The 25,076-nt window shown below is 42.3% G+C and overlaps 1 protein-coding gene across 1 annotated transcript; it reads right to left on the bottom strand.

Moving 5' to 3' along the window:
* On the bottom strand, positions 1-25,061 carry NUFIP1 (nuclear FMR1 interacting protein 1). Its single transcript, XM_030036415.2, has 10 exons — positions 24,246-25,061; positions 23,895-23,983; positions 22,626-22,730; positions 21,923-21,985; positions 21,512-21,588; positions 13,615-13,707; positions 9,447-9,709; positions 5,246-5,374; positions 3,334-3,566; positions 1-1,048 (listed from the first exon to the last, which is right to left on the bottom strand). Exons 1-10 carry the CDS (start codon positions 24,967-24,969, stop codon positions 704-706), a joined length of 2,121 nt encoding a protein of 706 aa, XP_029892275.1. The 5' UTR covers positions 24,970-25,061; the 3' UTR covers positions 1-703.
* Positions 25,062-25,076: the final 15 nt, after the last annotated feature.

A 25,076-nucleotide genomic window follows, 5' to 3' on the forward strand; every position in this document is an offset into this window, starting at 1 on the left:
GGGGGTTTGTTTGGTTTTTTTTTTTGTTTTGTTTTGTTTTTTGTTTTTTTTTTTAAAAAGGCTTCTTGCATCAGTCTGCACCCTCATTTCCATTTCTCTGCTCAATTAACAAATCAGTTCGGAGAGGAGGAGACTCCTGGTGCAAGCAGTACTTTTAGGGCCACGTCAGTTATATCTTGCATTTCATTTCTTCATTTTATACTGGATATATTACATTTATATTGTATATATTGTATCAAATAACAGCTGGGAAAAAAAAATATGGACTGAATTACCATTTCAAAAGTACACTGAAATACTTCTGGATACTCAGATACTCCCAGACACACCAGACCATGATTTCACACGAGGAAGATCCATCCTACCGCAACACTACTTGGCTGTGGCGATGGACTGACACACATTTCGTAACGAGGTAAAACACTCAGAGCCCTGAAGCTCAAAAGTGGGGATCCGCACATACTCTAGGGAAGGTCATACTCTGTGCCACTGCTGCCTTTCTGCCATGGGGAAACCCAATTATTCAACACGAATGCTGTTTTCACAAGGAAATGGCTACCTCGGGCAGAACAGATCAGAAAAGTGGTTTTAACAGCTCTCAGTATGTACTTTAATGATTATTTTGTTATACTGGTGTCTTTCAGAAAGCATCAGTCAGGTAGAAAATGTGAGCCTTTGCTTTACTGTCCACAACAGACATCCTCTACAGTGCTTCTTCACACTGAATTGATGGGGTTTCCCATGTGTCCTCATCTGCCACGTGAGTCATCTGCGAAGTCTGATCCACGGGTGCTTTCTCACCCTGGGCTATTAATAATGCATCTTCTCCTCCTCCTGCTAACTGAAGGTCAGAGCTACAAGAACAATTAGATTCATCAAGTTTGTCCGTCAAAGACTCTGCTGTAGTTGTAGTTGTAGAGGACTGTTCAGTCTCTGTTTCAGCTTGTGGTTCTGATTTAAAATTAAGTCCAAACACATTATTTTGGATGAGGTATCGAACACACTGCAAAATCACGTTCCTTTCGTGTCGGATGTCCTGGGCCAGTAACTGGAAAGAAAGAAGAGAAGATGATGCACATTTCCCTCTATTGCTCTGTAGTTCATACACGCCTAGTAAGATGTACGGCTCTGCTCAGTAATTTTGAGCAACTCTGAGTTTAAATAGTTGGCTCTCCCACACAAGTCTCCTTTAACCTCACTGAAGTTCATTTGGGTATTAAAAAAAAAAAAAAAAAAAAAAAAAAAGTGAGCCAGAAGGCTGAAGGACCTTTTGTCATTGTGAGCGTCAGCAGAACTAGTACTCTCAACAAACAAGAAGTTTAAAGCAAGTGGCTAAATCTGTAACTACCTGATCATTTGCAGGAGATCTAGCTAAATTTGGCTTGTAATGTCACAGAGAAGCTTTTTTGTTGTTGTTAGAAGTTTCAACAGTGGTTTAACCAGCCACTTTAAAGTGTGCATATTTACACTAGTTACTAAGAGGTGTTACAAGCAGCTGACACCTAAAATGGGCCTTCAGAAACCTCCCGTCTGAACTAACAGATGCACATTAGGGCAGAGAAGGGACAGCACAGTGATGTTCTCTTTGCCAGACTGGCAGAAACTGCTGAATTCCCAAATGGCCAAATAAAGGCACGGTTGGGATGCACGATCACCCTGTCAAAGACTGTATCTTTGTATTACATTTTTTAATGCAGGGATGAGTATCGGCGGAGTGATGCTACACAAGCTTTTTATTTTGTCAGTGTACAGAACGGCTAAACACACACTACTGCTTGCACGGCTACAATAAACACGTTTTAGTAGTGCCCAAGCTTACAGCCAAATGACTGCCAATAGATATCTGCAGCTATTCTCCTACCTCTTTTTTTTTTTTTTTTTTTTAAAGCACCATTTCACTGATACAACATCCTTTTCTTAGCAGTTCTACTTCCTCACTTTTTGGATAAATTCTCAGCAGTGACTCACTGTAAAATTTCAACTTTGCTTGCTCAAGGTTTTTATACACTGACCATTTCTGACAGCCGAAGCCTGCCTGCGAATCTCAGGCACTCTTCTGTGATTCACAGCCACAGTACACATCCTTGAACAAGAGTTTTGAGCAACATTAAAAGGTAGGGGAAAAAAAAAAAAAAAACAAAATGCAATTTTAAAAACGGGCTATACTGGCAAGCTACAATTCAAGCTTCCAACATTCTGCCAGCTTCTCTCAGCATGTGGGACTTCATCTGACTTTTTTCCAGAGTCCTCACTGCTTTGATCACCAACAACTTTGAAGAGCAAGAGATAAAGACAACTGCGTGCTTTGGGAGCTACACAAAGGGCAAACACTTCCTTTTCAGTCACTAGGAGCTTTAATTCTTGGCAGCAACAGTAGTATGTGCTAAAAGGACTATCAAGGGATTTCTCCCACATCTGCAGCTTGGGATGCGCCTTATCAGGTATCTCTTGCCTAAACATCCTGTGCTGTTTCAGAGCCCTGATGTCAGTGGCACCCTGCTTTCTCCTGTCTTCTGCCCACAGCAAGTTTTCCCTTAGTGGGGGGGCTTTACGCTGGCTATTTACAGAATCACGAGGGTAGTCTACCTGTCTGATACTGCTTTTGAGTACTAAATGCAATAAAAGCTTCAAAGTTTTGTTTATACTAAAGAAAACCACCAAGCTTCCAAACAGGATGCTTTGCACTGTTACTAAGAACAGAATCATAACACCTTGGATTCACCCCTAACAAAACTCTTTTCACCCTTCTGAGACACCAACCTGCTCTTCAAGGTAGCAGTGCTGTCACTTCTTCAGGTTGATCTAAACATGCCTACGGAGAAGAAACTCATGCACGTGCAAGTTGCAGCTCAACACTGCTTCACAGTTTAAGCCACCAACACCCTTATCAACAAGATCTCTTTGACTGCACCTGAAAAAATTGTGTGCTCCTCCATCAGAGGAAGGCAGCTGAATAGCACAGCCGGGAGCAAAAGGAGGAAGATTGGAATAAGGCTGATGGGATCACGCTCAAACAAAACCTACTGGATACTACCACAGGGAGGGGGGAGGAAGAAACAAAGGTTTTGTCCTTTGTGCAGCTCATTTTAGGCACACGATTAAGTTGTCACCTCTTGCTCACCAAAGTCACTCGTTACCCGAATGCACACCAGGGTATTTCTATGAGTCTATTTAAGCATTTACACCTTCTCCGAGTGAAACACTCACTTTGCTGTTTTTAAGACAGGACCTTTGCTAACAGACTGCTCTAACTTCCCACAGGGAAGAGGAGAACCGCTCACAAATAGTGCTACTCTTGTACAGGAGGCATTATTTTAGCACTAAGACTGTTACCATTTCCAGCAGAGTTGGACGGCGCTTCGGAAGGAGAGGTAATGTTTTCTTGCCCCAGTTATCAGGCCCTCTGGGGGGACGTGCATTTGAATTCGAGTTTCTTAACGTCGTGCCTGCATATTCTGGACATTTTTGGTCCGGGTTTCGACTCCAAGGAACATAAGTAGTTTGAGGCGTATTTCTGAGCGCAGCCTGGTTTTTCTCAGCTTTTGTTGCAGTCTTGACAGGGATTTCTTAAAGAAAAAGAATACACTTTCATCTCAAACTTAAAAGCTTCTTTAACATGTTTATATCCCCATGCACTGGCAGTTCTTTAGTACTATTCTTACTCATGTAACCTGATGTGAAGACGTTCAAGGTTTACTTGGAGGAAGGGAGGGTTTTGTTTGGTTTGGGGTTTCTTTTAAAATACAAAGAATAATCTCTAAACATTCACAGAAAGGAAAAAAAGATATTTAAATTCTGCAATGCAAAAAGAAAAAAAGAAGTAGTAAGAGCTGAAGGAGATTTTCAAACCTCTGCCTTGTTATCTCTTAGAAAGTACATTGCTTCCGCTTCACAATATAGCTTGCTGCAAATTTGGCTGCTGAGAAAATCATGAGACATGAGGGCAGAGGATGCCCAAGTTCAATTCCCTGCCTGCTAGATGCTCTCTGTAACTTTGGGTAGGCCATCTAGGGCAAGTAAGGCATAGTAACTATCTGCAAAAGCCAGGAGCAGCAGCAGTGCTGATGCATACACTCAGAGAAGCACAAAATCCAAGTACCAGAGTTCAAGTCTTACTGCAATACCCAGCAGCCTTCTATGGAAAAAGCCCTTAAGGACATGGAAATTAGTTCACAGGGTAAGCGTAACAGCTTTTTCCTGGCACTATTCAAACACGATTTGAAGCGAGACTGAAGACAGGCTGCTTTTTCCCAGCCCCCAACTAGGGGAAAAAAGACTTGGGAAATTCAATGACACACACCGTAGCCAAAGTCATTTTATGCCCCACCTTCAACCCAGGACAGGCTGCTGAGAAAAAGCAAGTAAAGAGTGGGGAAAAAACCCACCCAGTCTTTCAGGAAACTCTCTTTGAGGCTTTCTAAAGTATGCTGTAGGGCTAAGGCAGCGGGGGGAAAGGCACAGGGCAAGTAGGAGCTATCACCCTATTGGGAACAAGTAATGGCTCACCCAGTAACTCCAGTTAATGCTCAAAACCGGGAGGAGGGAGGAATGGGGAAACAAGAGGAGCAAAATAATGGCATATCCTTTTACTCCTCCCAGCCTGTCTTTATGCAAGGCTTACACCAGTACTAGCGTGCGCTGTCACTGAAAGCAAACTGGAAAGGATCTATACACAGACTATAAAAACATCCCTGTGCATAACCTTTAACAAGCTTCTCTTTTTACTTGTATAAACCTAAAAATCAACAGGTACAAGACAGCTCTGAATTACAGCACTGATAGATGGGCCAGAAATCAAAAGGCATTTCCATAGCCAAGTGTTTTGGGGATAGAGCCACTGAACTGCCATTACTTTAACATCTGTGCTAAATGTAAGCCACAGCTTACATGTTGTATTTTTTTCTGCAACACGTTTGATTTTTCTTAAAAATTTTTTCTCAAGAAATTTTAAGTACTATATAGGTTCTGACAGATAACCTGCAGCTTTCAGCAGTTGGGGACACAGCCGTAAAGAGCTGCCACTGCACTACTGCACTCATAAGTGCTGTATTTATAAATACATAGGGGCTGGACAATGGGATGGGAGATGGCAAAGGACCAAAGACAGGAGAGGTGAAGCCCCCCCACCGTTCCCAAAGAAGGGGAAACCTGCGATCAGGTTTTATCATTGCTTGCAGTCCACACCAGCGCAGTGATGTAGGGTAGAAGGGGAGAGGAGAAGGGCAGAAGACAGGCTCCTACGTACCTTCGGGCTCGCTGTCAGACGCGCTGCCGTAGTTGGCTGACAATGAACTCAGGGCAGAGGTGACCTGCTTGGGCACAACAGTCAATCCCAGCCTCCCGTCTTCGGCTGCTGCTTCGTCCTTGTCGGATTCTGCAGGGAGAGAAAAGGCAAGAGGGATTTTTCCCAATGCTCCTGCATGCCAACAGCCAGCCTTGCTGCTAAATCCCCACCTCGCCGCTGTGCAAGCCCGATGTTGGGCACCGTTGCTCAACACCGTGGACTGATAGAAAAAACCCAGATTTGCCTACCCTCTACGGGCATTCGGTGGCACAGTCGTCTCACCACTGGTTTACAGTCCTGCCAGCAAAACTACAGAAGCAAAGTATCCTGAACAAGAGCTTGGGCTTTCTGGTTCCTTCTTCACATACCCAACATAATTATAGGTTTTATTATCAAGTGTAGGTAAAGAGAGAGAGAGGATTTCCTAATATGTTTTGAAGGCTTGCTGGATTTAGTCCTGTGGAGGCGAGGGCGTGGGGGAGAAGGACTCAAAAGCCAGTCGGGGAGGTGGGGGGAAGAGAGAGAGAAAGGAGAATTAGGCTCATTCAAAGTGAGAATTTCAGAGCAAAGAAATTTTTGGATACTTAAAAAAAGTTCATAAGGGACATCAAGAACCAAGGCTACAAATTAGATGATCGGTTTTCAGCAGTACTTCAGACCATTTGATACTTAAATCCCTGCAGAGCATTACGGACATGCATGAGTAAGCAAAGTATTACAGTCTCAAACTACCCCAAAACAGAATACCAAGAAGATAGGAGGCAAGCGGACCAAAAATGCTGAAACTGAGGATAGTAGGAAAACAGAGCCTTACCAGAAAAAGATTCCTAAAAGTAAACACACAAAATTGTGATGGCTTTAGTTTGAAACAAAGGATCTATATGCAGTAAAATCTTGGAAAGACTCTCAGGTGAACAGTGCTAGAGTTAGCAAAAAAACTAGGAAATGCTTTTCAGTAATACACCTACAAACAAATGTCATATATATATTCACACACCACTATTAGAAAGATTTTGAGAAACTAGCCTGTTGAGTCTTCTAGAAAAAGACTGGTTGCAATCTTATTTTCACAAAGAAAAAGAGTTGTGCCCTCTCCCAACCCCCTGCCTGTCTAAGCCTGCCCCCCAGGAAAGCTGCCTTGCACTTCTGAAGAAGATTTTACTGAAGTAAACACTTTTGAGATCTTTATTTCGAAATCACAAATGTTTCCCTATTCTCTTCTAATATATCATTAACAATTGGCAATTTGATTCATTGGAGCACATGCTGTTTGGTAAAACAACTTTTACATAAATACACAAGTATTTCTCTAAACTATTTACCCACCTCTTTTTACTTTGAGCTCCTTTGGGGAAAGATTGATTCTCACCGATATAGTAATCATGCCAATTTGCAATTACATTGGAAGCTCATGCTAAACACAGTGTATTTTTCTAATGGAGAATACATAGCACCTGCATATACTTAAGCAATTATAAAGACAGCATTTACTTCAAGTTATTTTGATTCACTGCTGCTTTTTTCTCTCTCATCCAAAATGTTGAGTGCATACTGTGGTTGGATGCCTTTTCTTTTTATTTTAAAGAATTACTTTTACTTTGCTTTTAGGCAAATGAGGAAAACACATTTACTGGAATACATTTTCTTTTTGAGAGTGACATGTCTGGAGGAAGCATTAGGCCCTCCTGAATACAACTGACTGTTTCTGGTCAGCAGATCCCTCAAAATTTTACACCTGACAGGCTCATCATCTTACCTTGTTTCTGCTTATAAATAAAGAGGAAAATTCTGTTTTCTCATCTCCCATTCAATTTCTTAGCTTTTAAGGAACTAGCCACTAAACCTACGTGAATGCATTATGCAAAAAGTAGATTCCCTCTAGAGAAATGGCTGCTGCTGTTAGAAAGGCTTAAATACTCCAACAAAATGTACCTACACAGTAAAATCATGGACTTGAGTTGTATGATTTTTTTAAAAAAATTCTACTTAGTTATATAGTGTTTGTTATTATTTGTTACGACTATATTTCTCAGTAGTACAAAAAACTGCAACTGGCTTTAATAATGTGTAATAAGCAAGTACCACATTCCTTTTCTACCCATTATAACAGAAGTTACTAGCTGTACTTTGGTATAATTAGACTTTTTATCATTAAGTAAAACACAGATGCTGCAGGGAAATACAGTTATATTTAAGCATACTTAAGTTTCCCAACACGCAGAGATTAGTGGAATAAACAAATTGCATAGGGATGCTGAGTTCTTGTTCCCACTAATTGAAGATTATGTTTTCAAGAGGAAAAACTCAGCATCAGACATCTTTCCAGGGGATGCATTCTAGCCTTATTGCTAAAAATAACTAGAGTATAAGTCAGCTTACATGCCATATTCTAAGAGTACTGCATCAGTGCTGACTATATTATAAATAGTTAGATCTGGAGAGTTTATATTGCTGCCAGCATGTGGAAACAAGACATGCTCACCAGAAAAACCTAAGCAGCAATACTTCAGAGAACACACACATATGGAGAGTATCAAGAGTAATTAGATAATACAGCAAAAAACAGAATTAAAAGAAAAATGCTGAGATTTTAAGTAATTCACTTAACTCATAAAAGGAAATCCATTTGTTTTCGCATTCTAAATACTGTTATTTTTAAAACCGCAAAAGGATATTCAATGGTCTTTAAAAAACAATTTGACTGTTGAAGTACTTCATTCTTCTTCTGGCTTTATAAAGTTTTTCTTATTTTACACGTTAGTTTAGCAACCTAAGTTGGTGCATGTCCTTTAGACTACTGTATAGTATTCTAGTCAGAATGTGTAATACTGCACACAAACTTTATGGCAGCACTTCCAAAACCCGACTAGCAAGCAAAAATTTCAGAATCTAAACTTAACTCAGATGCTATTTCTTTTCCTCTCCTTCCTAAAGATACTACAGCATCACTACCCTGTGGCCCGAACCACTTTCCCTTTGCCTCTCCCAGCTAAGTGTTTTGGACAAAAAAGCATTCCTAATCAGGAGATTACAGGTAAAATTATTACGGTAAAGTACTTGTTAGAACAAAGATAGAATTCAGGTGCTCCATTAAATGCCCAGAAACCCTCTTCAGCTTGTTAGCTAAATATTGATTTAAAGCTAGTAATGTGCCTTAAACATACAAAGCTAAGATAAGTAAGTATCCAGCGGGGTTATTTCTCAAATCCGAGACACACCTACATCTTGTCTCCCAACATCTTCTCCCCTTCAGATTCAGCATTTTTTGATGATACAGAATAAAATTTAATGCTTCCTAATTCTCACAGAAAAATCAGAAAGACATAAAAGTAGTCTGCTAGATCATCCCTGTGTGTTTATAATACTATAACTTGGCTTGCAAGCAAGCTTATGTAGAAGTGCTTAATGCTGGTAGTATCTTAAACATTCTTGTGTCAGCCTTTCCAAATCAGAATTTTTCTTCCTCTTCAATGCCTTTGTATTTCAGCTTCTTTCCAAACTGTATCTCGGCCAAGTCTACTAGTTTTAGCTCCTCCTACCAGAACATGTGGACATGAATTCAGTCAGACACACACACACACCTCAAAGACCTCTAGACTACGGAGATAGTTTCCTCCATAACAGGCCAAGCCTACTAGGACAGAAGCTCCCCAAAATGCAAGATTTACCCCATTTCCTTTAGTTAAAGCACTGACCCACTCCTTCACAATAATCACCCTGGGAATTTTCTTAGAAGACCGTGCCCTGAATCAGGATTCTCTCCACGGAAATTTCCATTTAAAAGGAAGTTCTAAGTGCAAGTTTTAGGTGCAGGGATGTTGGACTACCTTCAGGCTTATGACCCTGTTGGCCCTGGCACTATTTGAGCCACAATACAGCAATCCTGGGCTTTTTCGTTAGTACCAATGAGAAGGTAAGTATGACAACAGGCTCCCCAGTATTGTTCCTCCAAGAATACTGTAAAGCCTTGCATCAATCTTCTACTAAGAGAGCGTTTTCCCACTTTAAACATGCACAGTTAGCCCCCTTTCAATCAAGGACAGAGTCTACACGTTTTTGGAAATCCCCAGCTCTCCCCAGAAGTTGCTAGTTACACAAAAGGTCAGTAATCGCTTCAGCAGTACTACTTAAAATAAAAGTTCTCCAAGTTCCTTCATCTTACCAACATCACTGTTTGCCAGAAGACTGAGAGGGTCCATGTCCTTCACGTATGGCTGAGCTGTCAAAGCACACCGTTTTTCATGTTCCTTTTCACACATGCCGTTTTCTGGTCCATTGGCTTCATTTTGCGTTCTATGTACATTATAATTGTCACCATTATTCCTAAATTTCTTCCAGAACGGGCGCCTTTGTCTTCTCCTCTGTCTTCCTTGCTGCCCCAGCCTCCCTTCATTTTCTGGAGGTTTCCACATCCCTTTCATTTTGCTGGAGAATAGAAACGCAAAGCTCATACAAATGACAAGCTACGAGAATAAAATCACTTGATGTAACCAAACGGCTCAGACCCACATTTAAGGTTCAGCAACACAGCACGATGCCAGGACTTACTCCAGCTCAGCTAACATGTCGTGACAGACCAGACAGGCAGTCACAGCTCATCTCATTGGCAGGGCAATGTGACCAAGCTGGAACCTAAATGAAGAGTTTGAAATTCGTGACTTTTAACAAGGCAAAGGGTACATGGGCTAAGCAAGTTTCTTGATCATCTACAGTGTGAGGACACAGTGTTTTCATTTCACATTATGAAGTCAACAAATACTCCCTTCACTTAGGCAATTAAGTCATTCAAAACAGGGGGAATGTGGAATTCAAAGGGAAGCATATCTACTATAAGCGTACTTCCACTGCTGAAGTCTCTTTTTTCCAGTTACAGCTCAGAGAAGGATCTTGCTGCACTAAATCCATTCAGTCGCAATGACTGCCTACCCCTGCCTCCAACTAACATGCCATTCATCTTTTTCACTCCGATGGAAAAAGAATAAAAGAAACTTCTATCAGGACAATGGATTTTTAAAAACATGAAACAAAATAACAAGTTCTAAAATATGGGAAGAGCACAGCATGCTGGTTCCACTTATCTACCATGGTTCCATAATCTTCCAGGTTACCCTATAGACACAAAACATGTTTATAGCAAGGTACCTGGAGAACTTAAACTCTTGTCAAAGTCTACCGATACAAGAATAGGTGCGACCTAGACAGAAAAGCAAATATAGAAGGGACAACCTAAGCTTCCTGAAAATACTTATTTTCAAGCGAGAGAAACTTAATTTGGCAAAACAAGACTGCAACTAATCATCAGCACATTACAACCACAGAAGACACACAAGATATACCATCCTGAATGAGCCCCAAGGTTCGTTCCACTCAGTACTCTCTCTCTCTCAGCCTCACCTACAGCATGGCAGAGGTCCCGTTATTCCTAGTCAACCGTATAATACCATAGTTGGGCAAGGGCTTCTTCCTGAAACTTCTCCGTGGGTCTAGAGTCATGCATCTGCAAGCAGAGTCTCACAGGTGTATTTCTAACCTGGTACCTTGTCACTGATAAGCAGCCAGTGGAACATGTGAGGAAAGAAAAAAGAGCATAAAAGCAGGGCAAATGGTCACCTTTCTCCTTGCCTACTTTTTCCGTGGTGTACCACTTAAGAGACACTCTCTGACTAGAGATGCTCCCAAGACACTGATGGGTTTGCGTCTCATGCTATGGGATGCTGTGTGAATGTCTGGCATCCCTGAAATCTTGCAGCAAGGTGTTAATATTTTGCGAAAAAGGACTTCTTTTGGTTTGTCTTCATTGTGATGTCTAAAATAGTCATTTGGTACCCCCATCCTTCTGATGTTACAAGAAACAGTGTATAACTGCATTCTATTCACCTCTTCCCACCTACGCAATTTTTCTAGACCTCCATCATACAGCCCTTCCAGGCCATCCATTTCTTTGCTTATGCAGAAACGTTCCCATTACCAACATTCCTCTCTTCCATACCTTTCCAGCCTAAGTCAGTCCTTCTTGAGAGGAGAACAGGGCCTGCCATAGCATTCAAAATGGCTTTATATCACAACAAAACGTATTTCATTTCATGACAGCGTCTAACACTGATTGCTCAGCCCCGATAGCATCATCCACCATAGTGCTCCTGTGGCACAAGAGGCAAGCCACCACCTTCCTGTGCATCAGTCTCATCCACAAAAGGAGGCTAATATTACCTCCCATAACTCCACCTAGACAGAAAAATGCATTTCTGAATTTGTACAGCCAGGCTCTGAATTCAGGATGTTGTCGTATAACCCAGAAGATACTGAGCAAATATAGGCTCAATTAGAGGTGTTGTCCTTGACCAAGGGTTAAAAACAACATTCTGATTTCCCTGGGGCCTCAAACACCCAGCAAGAAACCCCAAGGTCACAAATACATCCCAACAAACGTCAGCCTGGCATCTGCCTTCCCTTCATGAAAGATATACTACTCTTTGCTTCCTGTTCACAGGGGGATAAAGAGCCATGCGCTATTAATCAGCTGCTGCAAGACACCAGACAGACTAGCAAAGTGGTCCTTCTGCATCTCTAATCTCACACACAGGGATGCTGAGAATTAGCAGTTGTAAAGCACTTCAGAGAACCACAAATGGAAAGCGCCATAGATGTGTTAAGTATCTAATCCTTTCTAAATCTTACTTAGCTATTTGCTTTAATAGTACAGCTTGCAGAGAACAAGTTGTATTCTATTTTTGTCTTATGCATCAGTAAATTTGCCAGATAAGCACCAATTCCAGAATCTTTACTGTTGATATACAAAGCAGAAACGACAGCTTTTTGGACAGTTCATCAAGTCTATAGTGCTAGCAGCTCAGGGAAGGGAGGGGAAAAAGGAAGAGATTTCTAGAATCAACCAGAGTTAAAGGTCACTAAATCAAAGCAAACAACCTGTAATTCTGAGGACTTTTTTTCCAAACAATTTTCCAGATACAAAGTTACTAACAAATGTAATAGTATTGAATTGCTGACGGACATTTAAGACTACCCAATGCATCCGACTCACAGCCACAAGAGTTACCAAATAAACCTGCAGACACCAAACGGTTTGTTACTGTGACAAGCAAAATTCATCTTCACTCATAAGAATCTCCAAACATAATACAACATATGTTTGTGGCTTTAGTCTCAGTGCCTACGTTTGGTTCCTTGGGTCCAAAGCACTTCTGCACCTTTACATCCTTTGAAGGAAGTTTTCCTTTAGTCTTTATAAACTGCTCTTTCCAAAGTCAGGAAGGCAACCGGTTGGAGGGGGTGGGTAAGTGTTGGGACTTCTGAACCACATGCTGCACCAGGGTGATTTGCACTGTCACCATTTAACAAATTATACTAGCCTGACATGAACCCTATACTGCACTAGTTCAACCGCTTTACCATGGTGCAAGTTTTACTTTGTTTGGTGTCATCCCCTACAAAAAAAAGAAAAGAACTAGGCAAGCTCCAGCTTCACTTCCAGGCAGCAGCAAATGGTATTTAGCAAGAGCCCCTCAGAACCGAGTCTGCTCCTGCCTTCCAGCTCAGTTGTTCTAGTTTAAACAAGTGATATTCTAGGAGCACGGATCATTATAACAATTTTTTAAAAAGTCTTCCCACAAGCCCTAAAGTAGAGCTAATGAAGTTAGCTGGTTCCACATAACACTGACACTGAGGGGAAGAGAAAAGCACAAAGACCATACTGGAAAGTAATGCACAATATAAGGGAGAGAACAGATAAAAATCCAAGAGGAGTATTAGGTTCAGAACAAAGGTAGCAGATAGATAAAGATGATGGACGGTAGAAGAAAGAAGTAACACTACTTAAGCTATGAAAATAAAGTTAAATCTTCCTCCCCTCCTCACTTGATTATTGATTTACCATCTGAGAGGAGAGAGTAAGAAGCCAAATCTGCTCCTAAAATCTCTCTTGGCCATATTCAGGCATTAAAGGATTAGACCATGTGGATTCATTATGTTGCGTGACTTCCGTCCCCATTATTTCTTTTTCAGAGACCAAGGTTACACTGATCTAATGAATGGCCACTAGAATGTGGTTCTCTCAAACAAGCCAGAGTGCAGAATTCAGCAAGAACATCAGATTTCTAATACAATTATTGTTTGATTTAACTGAAGTGGACTATGAAGCACTGTAAACAAAAGAACATTACATCTGCAGTTTGTCAAATGACCTGTCCTCTGTTAAAGGGCAGCTAGATCGTGTGTACAGTGGCAGCAGTAAGTGCTGGGAGACCACAGTAAGAGAGCGTACTTCTGAACACATTAAGAGGAAAGCAACAAGCTTGTTTCAGAACGCTTACCCAAACTGTTGGGTAGTCAGCACTTCTCCCCTTTCTTCCTTCTGCATCTGCATTGCCTTCTTCCTTTCAATGTTTGCCAACGTAGGGAAATTTCTAGAAGAAAAAAAAAATAATTCACTGGCTCTGAAATGATTCACTGCACTTTGTCAATTCCCACTTTACCAAACCAGCATCCTCTATAAACATAACAGATTTTTAAAACATTTCATGGAAGTTTAACAGACTGTTTCCTTCTTAAAAAGGCATTGGTGAGGAAAAGAAACCCGAGTGCATTTATGCTTACACACTCAGATTAAAAAATGAAACAAACTACCAAATTTTCATTATTAGATTTAACAAACCATCAAACAAGCTGCAAACAGTTCTGTTATGCTTATGGACCCTCTGCCTGCCCCTACACATAACAGCACGATTTAGTCCTGCAATTTTATTTTTATGGGGCTTCAATTGGAGTATTTGAATGATCTTAAAAGGTACAATATGTCTTTAGCAAACCAACTGCTGAGTTCTTGTAATATCAAAAAAAAAAGTTATAAGAACAGGTTCTGGGCACACAAGATTCCTTTAATGTGACAATTAGGGAAAAGCACACAAGTTTCCTCTCGAGCAATATTCAGTATTGTGCTTGCACACTGACCTCTAGTTCACCAAAATTACTGCCCCTTTTTAATTCCAGCTTCGAGAAAAATTGCTAAGTCATGCAGATCAAAACAAACCTACTGCTATAACCATCTCCCAAACCACCCCTCTCTTCCATTTCTCACTTGCCTTCCCATCCCTCCCTATGGACGAACGCCATGCTGGTCCTAACATGCAAAGCCTACTGCAAATTACTGTCAAAGCCCCAAAATGGCTACGTTAGTTGCTCCATAAACATTAGTTAGCTAAATCCCAGTGCTTTGAGATAAAGGTGGTACATGAGAAACACATGCGCACCCCCACCAGCTTCTGGATAAAAACACAAAATATAAATATTTGATAAGCCTATTAGAATGGAGTAACGAGAAACTTAGAACAGCTACACACTATATATAGCTATCAAAAAGGACACGTATCTTTCTTTAAATATTTAAGCTTATCACACGCATCTTCCCCATTTTACAACATGAACGTTAAGTGCCACATTGATACAAGACAGCTTCAACCACATACCAAGGGAAAAAGATGAGAAGCATTTCCTACAAGACGCACCTAAACATGCTACAGAACTTGTCTCCTTTAAGAGGATTTGAACACAAGCTGTCAACATCTATTTTCATTGGATTTCTCCCAGAAATCCGCCATACAGCTCGAGCATAGGGATGTGATGTTTTATCTCTGCTCTTCCCTGTTAGCTACATTTGTTCATCCACGTTATAACGCTCCCAGCACACAGCAAGCATGCAATGAATTATTTAATCTCAAGAGCTTTGTATTGACAAAGACCCCTGCGTTTGGCACCTCTCCACAGTTTTAGGATAAGGTGCTTTCCTTCACAGGCATAAGGCTCACAGCAGGAGAGAGGGCTGTAAAATAAGTAGTTATGCTCAAAAGAGCCCCAAGCTTGTCTTAGAAATTTTTATTTTTTTTAAAGACATAAGGGAAGACCCTTAATCCTGGAGCAAAGGAGTCTTCAAAGTGCTCCTGTAGTTATGCTGATTAAGGACATATTCAGACACGCTCTCACAACATTATTTGAGACGTGACTACCTCCCACTTTCATTCCTATGAGTTACCACTCCCTCCACCGAGCCACCGTAATGGACTCCACGAAAGCTTTCCGTTCGATTCATTGCCAAGACAGACAATTTCTCCTAAACCACCCTTCCAGTTGACACAGGCAGTAACTAACAGCTAAAGAGAGACCAAGTCATAAGTCCGAGTATGCCTGCAAAAGCACATATGAAGGCACCTCTAGTGGCTGTGTTTATTTTCTTCAGCTCTTCGCAAATGTTAAATAGCATTTTACTCACTGCCTTTACCTTGTGCAGAAAATGTACCTATTTTGACCGAGCACATGTAGTGTTTCACTTCATTTGCAATGAGCAAATGAGCATCTGCTAGTTTATTCTCCCATCTGAGGACTTGGTGGGCAGTAAGCTCTAGACGTTCGAGTCACCAGCCTCGGTACAGGGTAAACTGGGTTCATTGGGCTAAGCCCACCTGGTGGGACCTGGCCAAATCAACCCCAGTTGTCCCTGCAAGGACCAAGTGGACCAAAGAGGCACGGAGCAAAGTTACCCACCCACCCCAATGGACCAGCCCCAGTGCAACCCCACAACTCATCAGGTACCACATTCCCAGCACAAAGAGGTCTGTGCACCTCCTAGCATCAGCTGCATCTGCCCACGCAGGCAGCAACATTCAACTGGACCCTAAGTGGAGGCAGATGCCTACAATGGAAACATTACGGTCTTGAGGTGCAACTTTATGGCAGACTTTGCAAACTTTACTATCTACGGACAGCCACGAAGTACTCGAGAGTTCAAAAAAAGAGAGGATTTTTTTTTTTTTTTTTTTTTTTTTTTTTTTTGATACAGAGAATTCTTATTCAGGAAGGGTAAATTTAGGACGACTGCTTGTCCTAGTTTTGGCTGGGATAGAGTTAATTTTCTTTCTAATAGCTGGTATTGTGTTATGCCTGGATTCAGTATGAGAATAATGTTGATAACACTGATGTTTTCAGTTGTTACTAAGTAGAGTTTATATTAAGTTAAGGATTTTTCAGCTTCTTATGCCTAGCCAGCAAGAAGGCTGGAGGGGCACAAGAAGTTGGGAGGGGACGCAGCCAGGGCAGCTGACCCAAACTGGCCAAAGGGGTATTCCATACCATGTGTCGTCATGCCCAGTATATAAGCTGGGGAGACCTGGCTGGGGGAGGCAGATCGCTGCTCGGGAACTAACTGGGCATTGGTCAGCAAGTGGTGAGCAACTGCACTGTGCGTCACTTGTTTTGTATATTCCATTTCTTTTATTATTATTATTATTGTCTTTTTTTTATTATTATTATTATTATAATTATTTTCTTCCTTTCTGTCCTATTAAACTGTTTTTATCTCAACGCACAAGTTTTACTTTTTTTTCCCCAATTCTCTCCCCCATCCCACTGGGTGGGGCAGGGAAGTGAGCGAGCGGCTGCGTGGTGCTTAGCTGCTGGCTGGGGTCAAACCACACCACTGCTCCTGAACAGAGGTGTGACAATGCAGAAGGAAGAGCCTATACTCATTCTCTCCACATAAAAGGCCACGTGCTAAAACCCAATGAGCAGACTTGGGTTTTGAATCCTTCTCAGAAGGCATGCCCTCCTCCTCCCCTAACAAAATAAGGTTCTTAAAATGTTACCTACAAACACCACTGAAGTAGAAGACGTAGCCCAGTGCTTAGGTCCTGCAAGCAACTTGTCAGAGCTTGAATACAGACAGTTTCATCAGCCACCACAGAGGCTTTACGAACCTAAGCAACTTACTGTAAAAGAGGGCGTTAGACCAGGATGTGATGGTCTGGCGCAGCAGATATCATGAAGGAGCCAGTACTGCCTGGGAAGGCAGCCCCATTTCATAGCAGCTGCAGTTTCCAACCATAGACACGTCTATAATCCAAACTGGTTTTCAGGCTAAAATGAGTATATTACATATACACCAACAACGTCCAGAGACAGGGAATGGTGACACTGAGCATAATCACTAACATGTGTGCCTTAGTGAATAGAGTTGGGTTTTTTCCAATAAATAAGTGCGCTAGCCGGAGTCATACATGTTTTATAGGCCAGCGTACTCTATCTCACTCACATAAACATCAGAGCAAACTGGCTCTTAGCAAGCAGTGGAAAAACAGAGCTTTGCCAATGTCTAACAGAAGAGAGACCTGTTCCTATAGCAGTTTACACAATGAATTTCTGAGCCAAGAGCTATACAAGCTTAACATCTTTATAGGAACAGCACAGTGATCAAATTGCCTCAATAATTTGTTGAGCTGGTCTTGATTGCATATGCACAACCATCAGCAAAGGGAACATGGATAGCCCAAAGGGAACAAATATGGCCCAACAGAGAGCTGATAAAATCTTGGTTTAAGACTCCCAGGCATTCTATCAAGCATTGCGTCTCTAGTGTGATTTTACCATATAAGCTGAGGCAGTTTTATTGCTAATCTATCCCTGCAGTTCAGAGTAAACTTTATTGTATCTACGTTTACCTTGACCTACCAACACATTCCTTCTACTTTGCTTCGTCTTCTCTACTTTTACCAGGTGAATAAGAAATTATTTTCCTTATTACATATTTAACTACTACGAATGCAACACCAAGGAGGATTCCAAGCTACCCTAGGACTATCATTGTTCAACTAGAGAACCACAAATTAATTAAAAGTCATGTGGTTGACAGTATTGGCCTTCATTCATTAAGCATGTGCTCAGCCTATGAGATGTACTGCAAGGAAATAGAGCAGTCGATCCCTAACTGAACAAAAAAACCCCAACAGATTAAAGACACGGGGGAGAAGGGCAACACACAAGATCAAGAAAATCATCCAATGTTATATTAGGACCTAAGCAAAAGTAAGTTTAACGATTCACTTTAACACCAAAGCAGCCTTGCCACATTCTTGCTAATAACCTTTGCTCAAGAAGAGTTGGTTAGAAACAGATGGGCTAGCAGGACCCAGATCTCACTTGGGAAGAAGGGAAGACAGCAATACCTCATTCTGGCACATTCAGGAAATGCACTGTAGATAATACCTTTTAAGCTTGTGTTTAAGAAAAAATATGCTGAAAACAGCACATTTCTCAATACTTGGAAGGGACAGGACAAATCAAAACAAGAAAAGTAATTGTAATCACCAAAGCTGATGTCAGACTTCACAACCGTCTGCATGCAAAACATAGGAAAACCCTGAGATCACGTGGAACTTCATCTCTATTGCTGTTCGCTTAATTAAGATTGCCTGGCTCACCAGGTTCAATGGGCCACAAACCACTAAAGAGTCTTTTAGGTAAGCAGAGACGTGAAGGCTGCAGCAATGAACAGGGCATTGTACAGAATCAGACAGGAAAGCAGCATTCCAACCCAGCATACTTCATCCAGAGATACTCGCTCCTTCCCAGCTCTCCCCCTTCTCTTCCCTCTACGTAAGGCTGCACTTTAAACACAGGCTCTTTCTAAAAGATTTTAAGCAGGACACACGACTGAGCAACACAGCAGCTAATTAAGAAGAAAAAAATCTCAACTCGGTAAGTAATTATTTATAACTGCTGAAAGAACAAGCAAGACAGAAATGTTAGGGATGCAGCATGGAAACACACATGTTAAATCACTGCAACCTAATTAGAAACAAACTACTAATGACCTGAAAAGATTCATTCTTAGCTCTGACTGGAGCTTTTAGAAAGAAAAAGGCTTTTTCCTGTCACCATAAACCAAAACTGCCTAATAGCTCAGACTCCCTCTGGTGTCCTTTTTTTCTGTACAATGCAATGTTTACTGTGAGTCAACAACAGACCTTCAGTACTAAACTGATGCTTTGCTGGCAACCCAATTAATGCTTCACAAAAGTTTCAGCTGGGTTTCTCTCTTTTTCTTCCTGGAGGATGTTAGTACAGCTTCCTTGCTGTACAAAGAGTAACAAAAGACACCCAGGTGGTCATTCTACACCCATCCATTATGCTAAACAAGATGCCCACAGAAGGACTGAAGTCCCAAAATAAGCCACAGCACTACTCCATCTAGTGGCCTTGGCTTAGAAGGCCCTAATCCCATACTGCCTTTTTTGGTTGGTGGTCGCGACTACAAGACTTTCTTTCCATTGATTTTACTGTGCTGCGGTGAACAAAGGCTTTCAGCAATGTTGTACCGCAGCCAAGTTATGTTAATCTGTAAAAAACCAACAGTACCCACCATGAGATTATCTAGCAACTCAGCAAAAACAATCTCAGGCAGAGTATCATCCTTAAAATTAACTGTAGGTAAATGTTGCTTTGACTCACAGCACCCACTCCCTGAGCAAGAAGTATCTGAAATGTGACTGTATATTCAATTCCTACTTCCCTAATGCTCTAGCATACAGTAGAGCACGTACTGACATACACACCTTAAACATCATTTCAACACTTAAACCTTAGCATCAGCTAAGACAGGAACTCTCCCAAACGCCTCCCAAAACAGAAAAGTGTATGAAAAGTTGAAAATGAGTAGCAAAGACTCTGCACACAAGTATTGATGATCATCCTTGGAGCTACTGTTAGAAAATTAAGCGTAGGCCACCAGACAGGCAAATCTAGGGACATTCTGGGTTTTGATAACCTTGTTAACACTTCATATTGTTAGTAATAAAGACCTGGTAAGCATCCCCGCTAGAAAAGAAAAAAAAAAGGAACGGCAATATGTAGACTGAAAGCAAATAAAAAAAAAGCCCTCAAGTTATCTTTTGAAAAAAAGGAAACCTTGGAACGAAAACTAACACCAAACTTATACTTGCACAGATCACAAGCAATTTTTGTCTGGTTAACTATGGCATTTTAAACACAGGAGAAAAGAAATTTTTGTTTCTGTATCAATAAGACCTGTTTTTTAAAAAAAAAAAAAAAAAGGAACCTACAGATAATCTTCATTTGTAAAAAATGAACAGCAGGTACAACAGTTGACTGCTGTGATGTGCTGACATAGTGATAAGACTTCTCTTTGCCTTTCTGCAATTTGCAGAAAAAGCTGAAGCCACATCCAGAGGAAAGTTAAAACCTGCAGGGATGAACTCACATGGGGAGAAATTTTGCTTCTCAATACAGCAAAAAGTGATGGGAGGCAATTAAAAAGAAAAATCTCCTACCACACATTCCACTCATTTTTCTATTTTACAAAGCCATTGTGTAAAAACTTATTAAAGGAAGCCAGGGTCAAAGCAAGAATGCATTAACGTTGCTTTCTGACATAAACACAAGCTGGATTCATCAGCAAGACTGCAGATGACTGCGTTTATTTTCATTTTTTAAAAAACAAGTGACTAATACACTGTCCTATCTCATCACCAGTGACCTTGAAATCAAATTTGTATAACTTCCCACTCTACGTATAGGACTCTTGCTCAAAGAAACAAAACCCATGTACCGATCACTCACAAGACTGTATTCTAAGGAACAGAAGTGAGGGAAGCCTACAGCATCTTTCACCTGCTGGAAAAGGGTAGATTTTAATCTGTTCAACTCTGAGAAAAAAATAATCAGTGGGATACGGTCTATGGAAGTACAGTGCGAATTTTTAAACACTTCAATGCTGGTCAACAGAAAAAAAACTATACCACCTCACATCACAGAATGAGAAATGATGAGAAATACTGCTTACATGGGAACTTCATCTTGCACCCTAGGTACAATGTGAGTTAAGACTACCTGAGACAGCATCATTCATGGATTCTGTTCTCTTTCAGTAGAAAAGTGTCAAGCAATGCAGAAGGTTCTTAAAAATTAGGAAAACTCCCTGTTGGTGTCTACTGGGACAACTTAAGCTGAGGAATTTTGCACACAGCAGGATGCATTACAATTATAGTCAGTACAATAGTTTCAGATTTCTTACCTATTAAAAAAAACACCAAGCAAACACACACACATTTCTGACCTAAAATGTCTCAGTGATCAGCCTAAAAGGAATGAGTCATTCACCTAACCTGGGGTACCAAATCAAACATCTGGGAAAGCTACTTCCTTCTCAGTTGGTATCTTGCCTTCTACTACAATAATCTGAATGATTATAGTCTCTACAGCTTGCACTGTCCTGGCTCAGCCATTCTGATATAGACCACTACTGCGGGAGTCAAAGGAACAGCAGCAGCAAGCACATGCTGCTACTGCCTTTTAGCTGTCATCTAATGATCACACAGGGAAAATACAGTAAAAAAAAAAAAATCATAGGTCACAAGTTTTACTCACTTTTTTCTTTCTTCTCTCCACCTAGCGATCTCTTCTGGGCTATCTAATTTTATTCTTTTAGCACCAGGTGCATGGGCCTAAGGAAGAAGTATTTCACAGGTATTTAAAAGGGGGAGGAAAGAAAAAACCACAAGAAAAAAAAGAAAGCATCATTCTGTCAACTACAGTAGTACCACACTGTTTTCATCCACAAAAGCAGAGAGACTGCACGCAGTGATTACAAAATGAATCCATTAAAAAAACCCGTAGCATTCAACATACTTTCATCCACAATATTGTCTTACAACAGATTCTAGTCAGAAGTGATACGTCTTCCTTCCAGAATAACGAAAGCAAGCCTCTGAAGAATGAGAAAATGGACTACAGGAAAGATTGCATACACTCCTATTTTGGGCCCGAGGGGATACCTACATTCTTCCAGTGTATCTGAACTATCTTCTCATGTGCGCTGAAATTGCAACCTTCTTCTGTGCACTGCAAGATAAAGAGGTGCACGTAAGACACACCGTTACACAAATTATAAACAAGTATTCAAGCACACTTCAAACAAACTCACAGTGCCAGATGCCTGTACAGTCAGTTATACAGAACTTTTAAGCTACCCAGTTTCAGAACAAACATGATGGTAGAAACAGTAAGAAGAGATAACATTTAAATTTCATCTGATTTTAGAATAACCAGTGAAGCCAACGTATCTGATAATTGGAGATAATGTGAAGTTAACCTAAGAGAAAGATATGCAAGACTCTCCAATTTCAAATTTTGATACTTCTTTGCAATAAAGGAGTAGATTTTTAAAATACGTTTTCCACATAAAGTCTTTTCACACAAAAATTTTACATGGTATACTGATGTCAATGAATTAATTCCTACCACTGGGGTGACTTAGCAATAATTCTCAAGACAGACATTAAAATGACTTCAGTAATAAAACCAAAAATATAACCGAGACCACGCCTCCACACAGCATTCAGAAAAAATCGCCCCCCAAGACTTTCTGTAGCTCTGGAATCTCTTTGTTAAGTCTTCCATTCAAAAAGCAACTACAGGTAACTACTTATCAGGCACAAAGTTAAAAACCAAAATGTAAATAAAACAACCCAAACTCATCAACCTGTTTATGTTGTGAAATATGTTCATCATACTTCTCCTGGTTTTTATAGCCACGGTCACAGGTATCACAATAATGAGAGAAAACTGGCTCTTTTTTCTTTTTGGTCTGCAAAAAAAAAAGACGACATCATCTCAAGATTGCAGTTACAAGATTACAAGGTACTCCTATTTCTAACTAGGTGTGAAACACTTTTGTGAGTATTTTTGTTAATAAAGCCATCAATTAAAACATGTTTCAAAAGTTTCAAAGATAAGCTAACAAAACATGAAATTCAAATTACTCATCTTCCAAAGCACCCTGCGCTCAGCTCTTTCCACTACGACCTTTCCATCAATTATCGCTTCTGCAAACATACCAGGCTGGCACAGATTTATCGAGGGCTGGGAGGAGAGCTAGGCTACAGCCCCGAGTCTCTTCCCTATCAAGTCAGACCATGCCCGTTCACACACGACATGCAAGAGCTCAGAGGGCAGGAGAGATCCTTCCTTCTCCCACTACACGCATCAAGGTGATCTGGCTGTCTGGCCCTTATAATATAACAGAGCGCTAATGTAATTTAGGCACTCGGGCATCATCATGGTAAGGGCTTTTCTAAATTAAACCTGTGCTAGATTTTGGTTGAAAGGTATCTTTCTTCCAACAGGCTCAAGATTTGCAGACTGACTGTCATACATTTGCTCTTTTTTAAGGGCAGGCACGTTAGACAAGAATATGGGGCCTCCGTAGTACCATGGGGCAAGTCCCACACGACTGCCATCATCACAGTAAGACAGAATGGTTTGGGTCGGAAGGGACCTTCAAAGATCATCTAGTTCCACCTCCCCTGCCACGGGCAGGGACACCTTCCACTAGACCAGGTTGCTCAAAGCCCCGTCCAACCTGGCCTTGAACACTGCCAGGGATGGGGCACCCACAGCCTCTCTGGGCAACCTGTGCCAGTGCCTCACCGCCTTCACTGTAAAACATTTCTTCCTTATGTCCAGTCTAAACCTACCCTCTTTTAGTTTAAAAGCATTCCCCTTTGTCCTGTCACAACAGGTTCTGGGTAAAAAAGTCTCTCTCCATCTTTCTTACAGGCCCCCTTTAAGTACTGAAAGGCCACAGTGAGGTCTCCCCAGAGCCTTCTCTTCTCCAGGCTGAACCACCCCAACTCTCTCAGCCTGTCTTCATAGGAGAGGTGCTCCAGCCCTCTGACCATTTTTGTGGCCCTCCTCCACACCCGATCCGACAGGTCCCTGTCTTTCTTGTGCCGGGGACCCCAGTCCCTACCTTTGGCTTGTTATTTTCTTCTGGAAAACGTTTACTAAACCCAGGTGCTTGCTCGCCTTGCCATTTCTGGGAGAAATTGCCATTTCCACCTTAAAAAAAAAAAAAAAAAAGAGCCAGTTATACATACAGCTGGTAAAACACAGCCCCTGCTACCTCGATGGGCCTGCTGTGGTGGGAAAGGGCCTGCAGGAGAGACGAGCCGGGGCTGCACGACCAGCACAGACAGCGGGGCAGATCCTTGGAGGGAGAAGTAGTCCTCTGCTCCCCCCCAAGGGTTAGGGACAGCCCCAGGGTCCCCGCAATGGGACAGAGTCCACGGGCCTAAGAGATGACTTCCCCCGCACCCCTCACCAGAGCGCGGGCCCTGCAGTCGCTCTCCGTAGGCTGGAGGGTACCAGGCGGTGGGCAGCAGGTAGCTGTCGGCAGGCGGGTAGTTCTCAGGGGGCAGGTAGCTCTCGGGTGGCGGGTAGCTGTCGGCGGGTGGGTAGCTGTCAGCGGGTGGCAGGTAAGTCTCGGCGGGTGGGTAGCTGTCGGTAGGCGGCGGGTAGCTGTCGGTAGGCGGGTAGCTCTTGGCAGGCTGGGAGTAGCTCTCAGCGGGCTGGGGGTAGCTCTCAGTGGACGAGTAGCCCTCGGTGGGCTGCGAGTAGCCCTCGGTGGACGAGTAGCCCTCGGTGGGCTGCGAGTAGCCCTCGGTGGACGAGTAGCCCTCGGTGGGCTGCGAGTAGCCCTCGGTGGACGAGTAGCCCTCGGTGGGCTGCGAGTAGCCCTCGGTGGACGAGTAGCCCTCGGCGGGCTGCGAGTAGCCCTCGGTGGACGAGTAGCTGTCGGCGGGCTGCGAGTAGCCCTCGGTGGACGAGTAGCCCTCGGCGGGCTGCGAGTAGCCCTCGGTGGACGAGTAGCCCTCGGCGGGCTGCGAGTAGCCCTCGGTGGACGAGTAGCCGTCAGGAGGAGGGTAGCGGCCGGGCGGCGGGAAGGGCGCGGGGGGAGCCCAGAAGCTGGGCTCCCAGGTGGGCGGCGGGCAGAAGAAGGGCGGGGGGAGCCCCGGCGGCGGCGGGTACCAGGCGAAGGGGTTCATGTCAGGCCCGAAGCCAGCGAGCGGCCGCCCGGCTGCAGGTCCCCACTACCGCGGTGTGCCGCCACCGCCGCCACCACGTGGGGCCACGGCGGCGGCCGCCACAAAAG

The sequence above is a fragment of the Aquila chrysaetos genome, chromosome 14, assembly GCF_900496995.4.
Source record: "Aquila chrysaetos chrysaetos chromosome 14, bAquChr1.4, whole genome shotgun sequence".
Classification (NCBI taxonomy): domain Eukaryota; kingdom Metazoa; phylum Chordata; class Aves; order Accipitriformes; family Accipitridae; genus Aquila; species Aquila chrysaetos.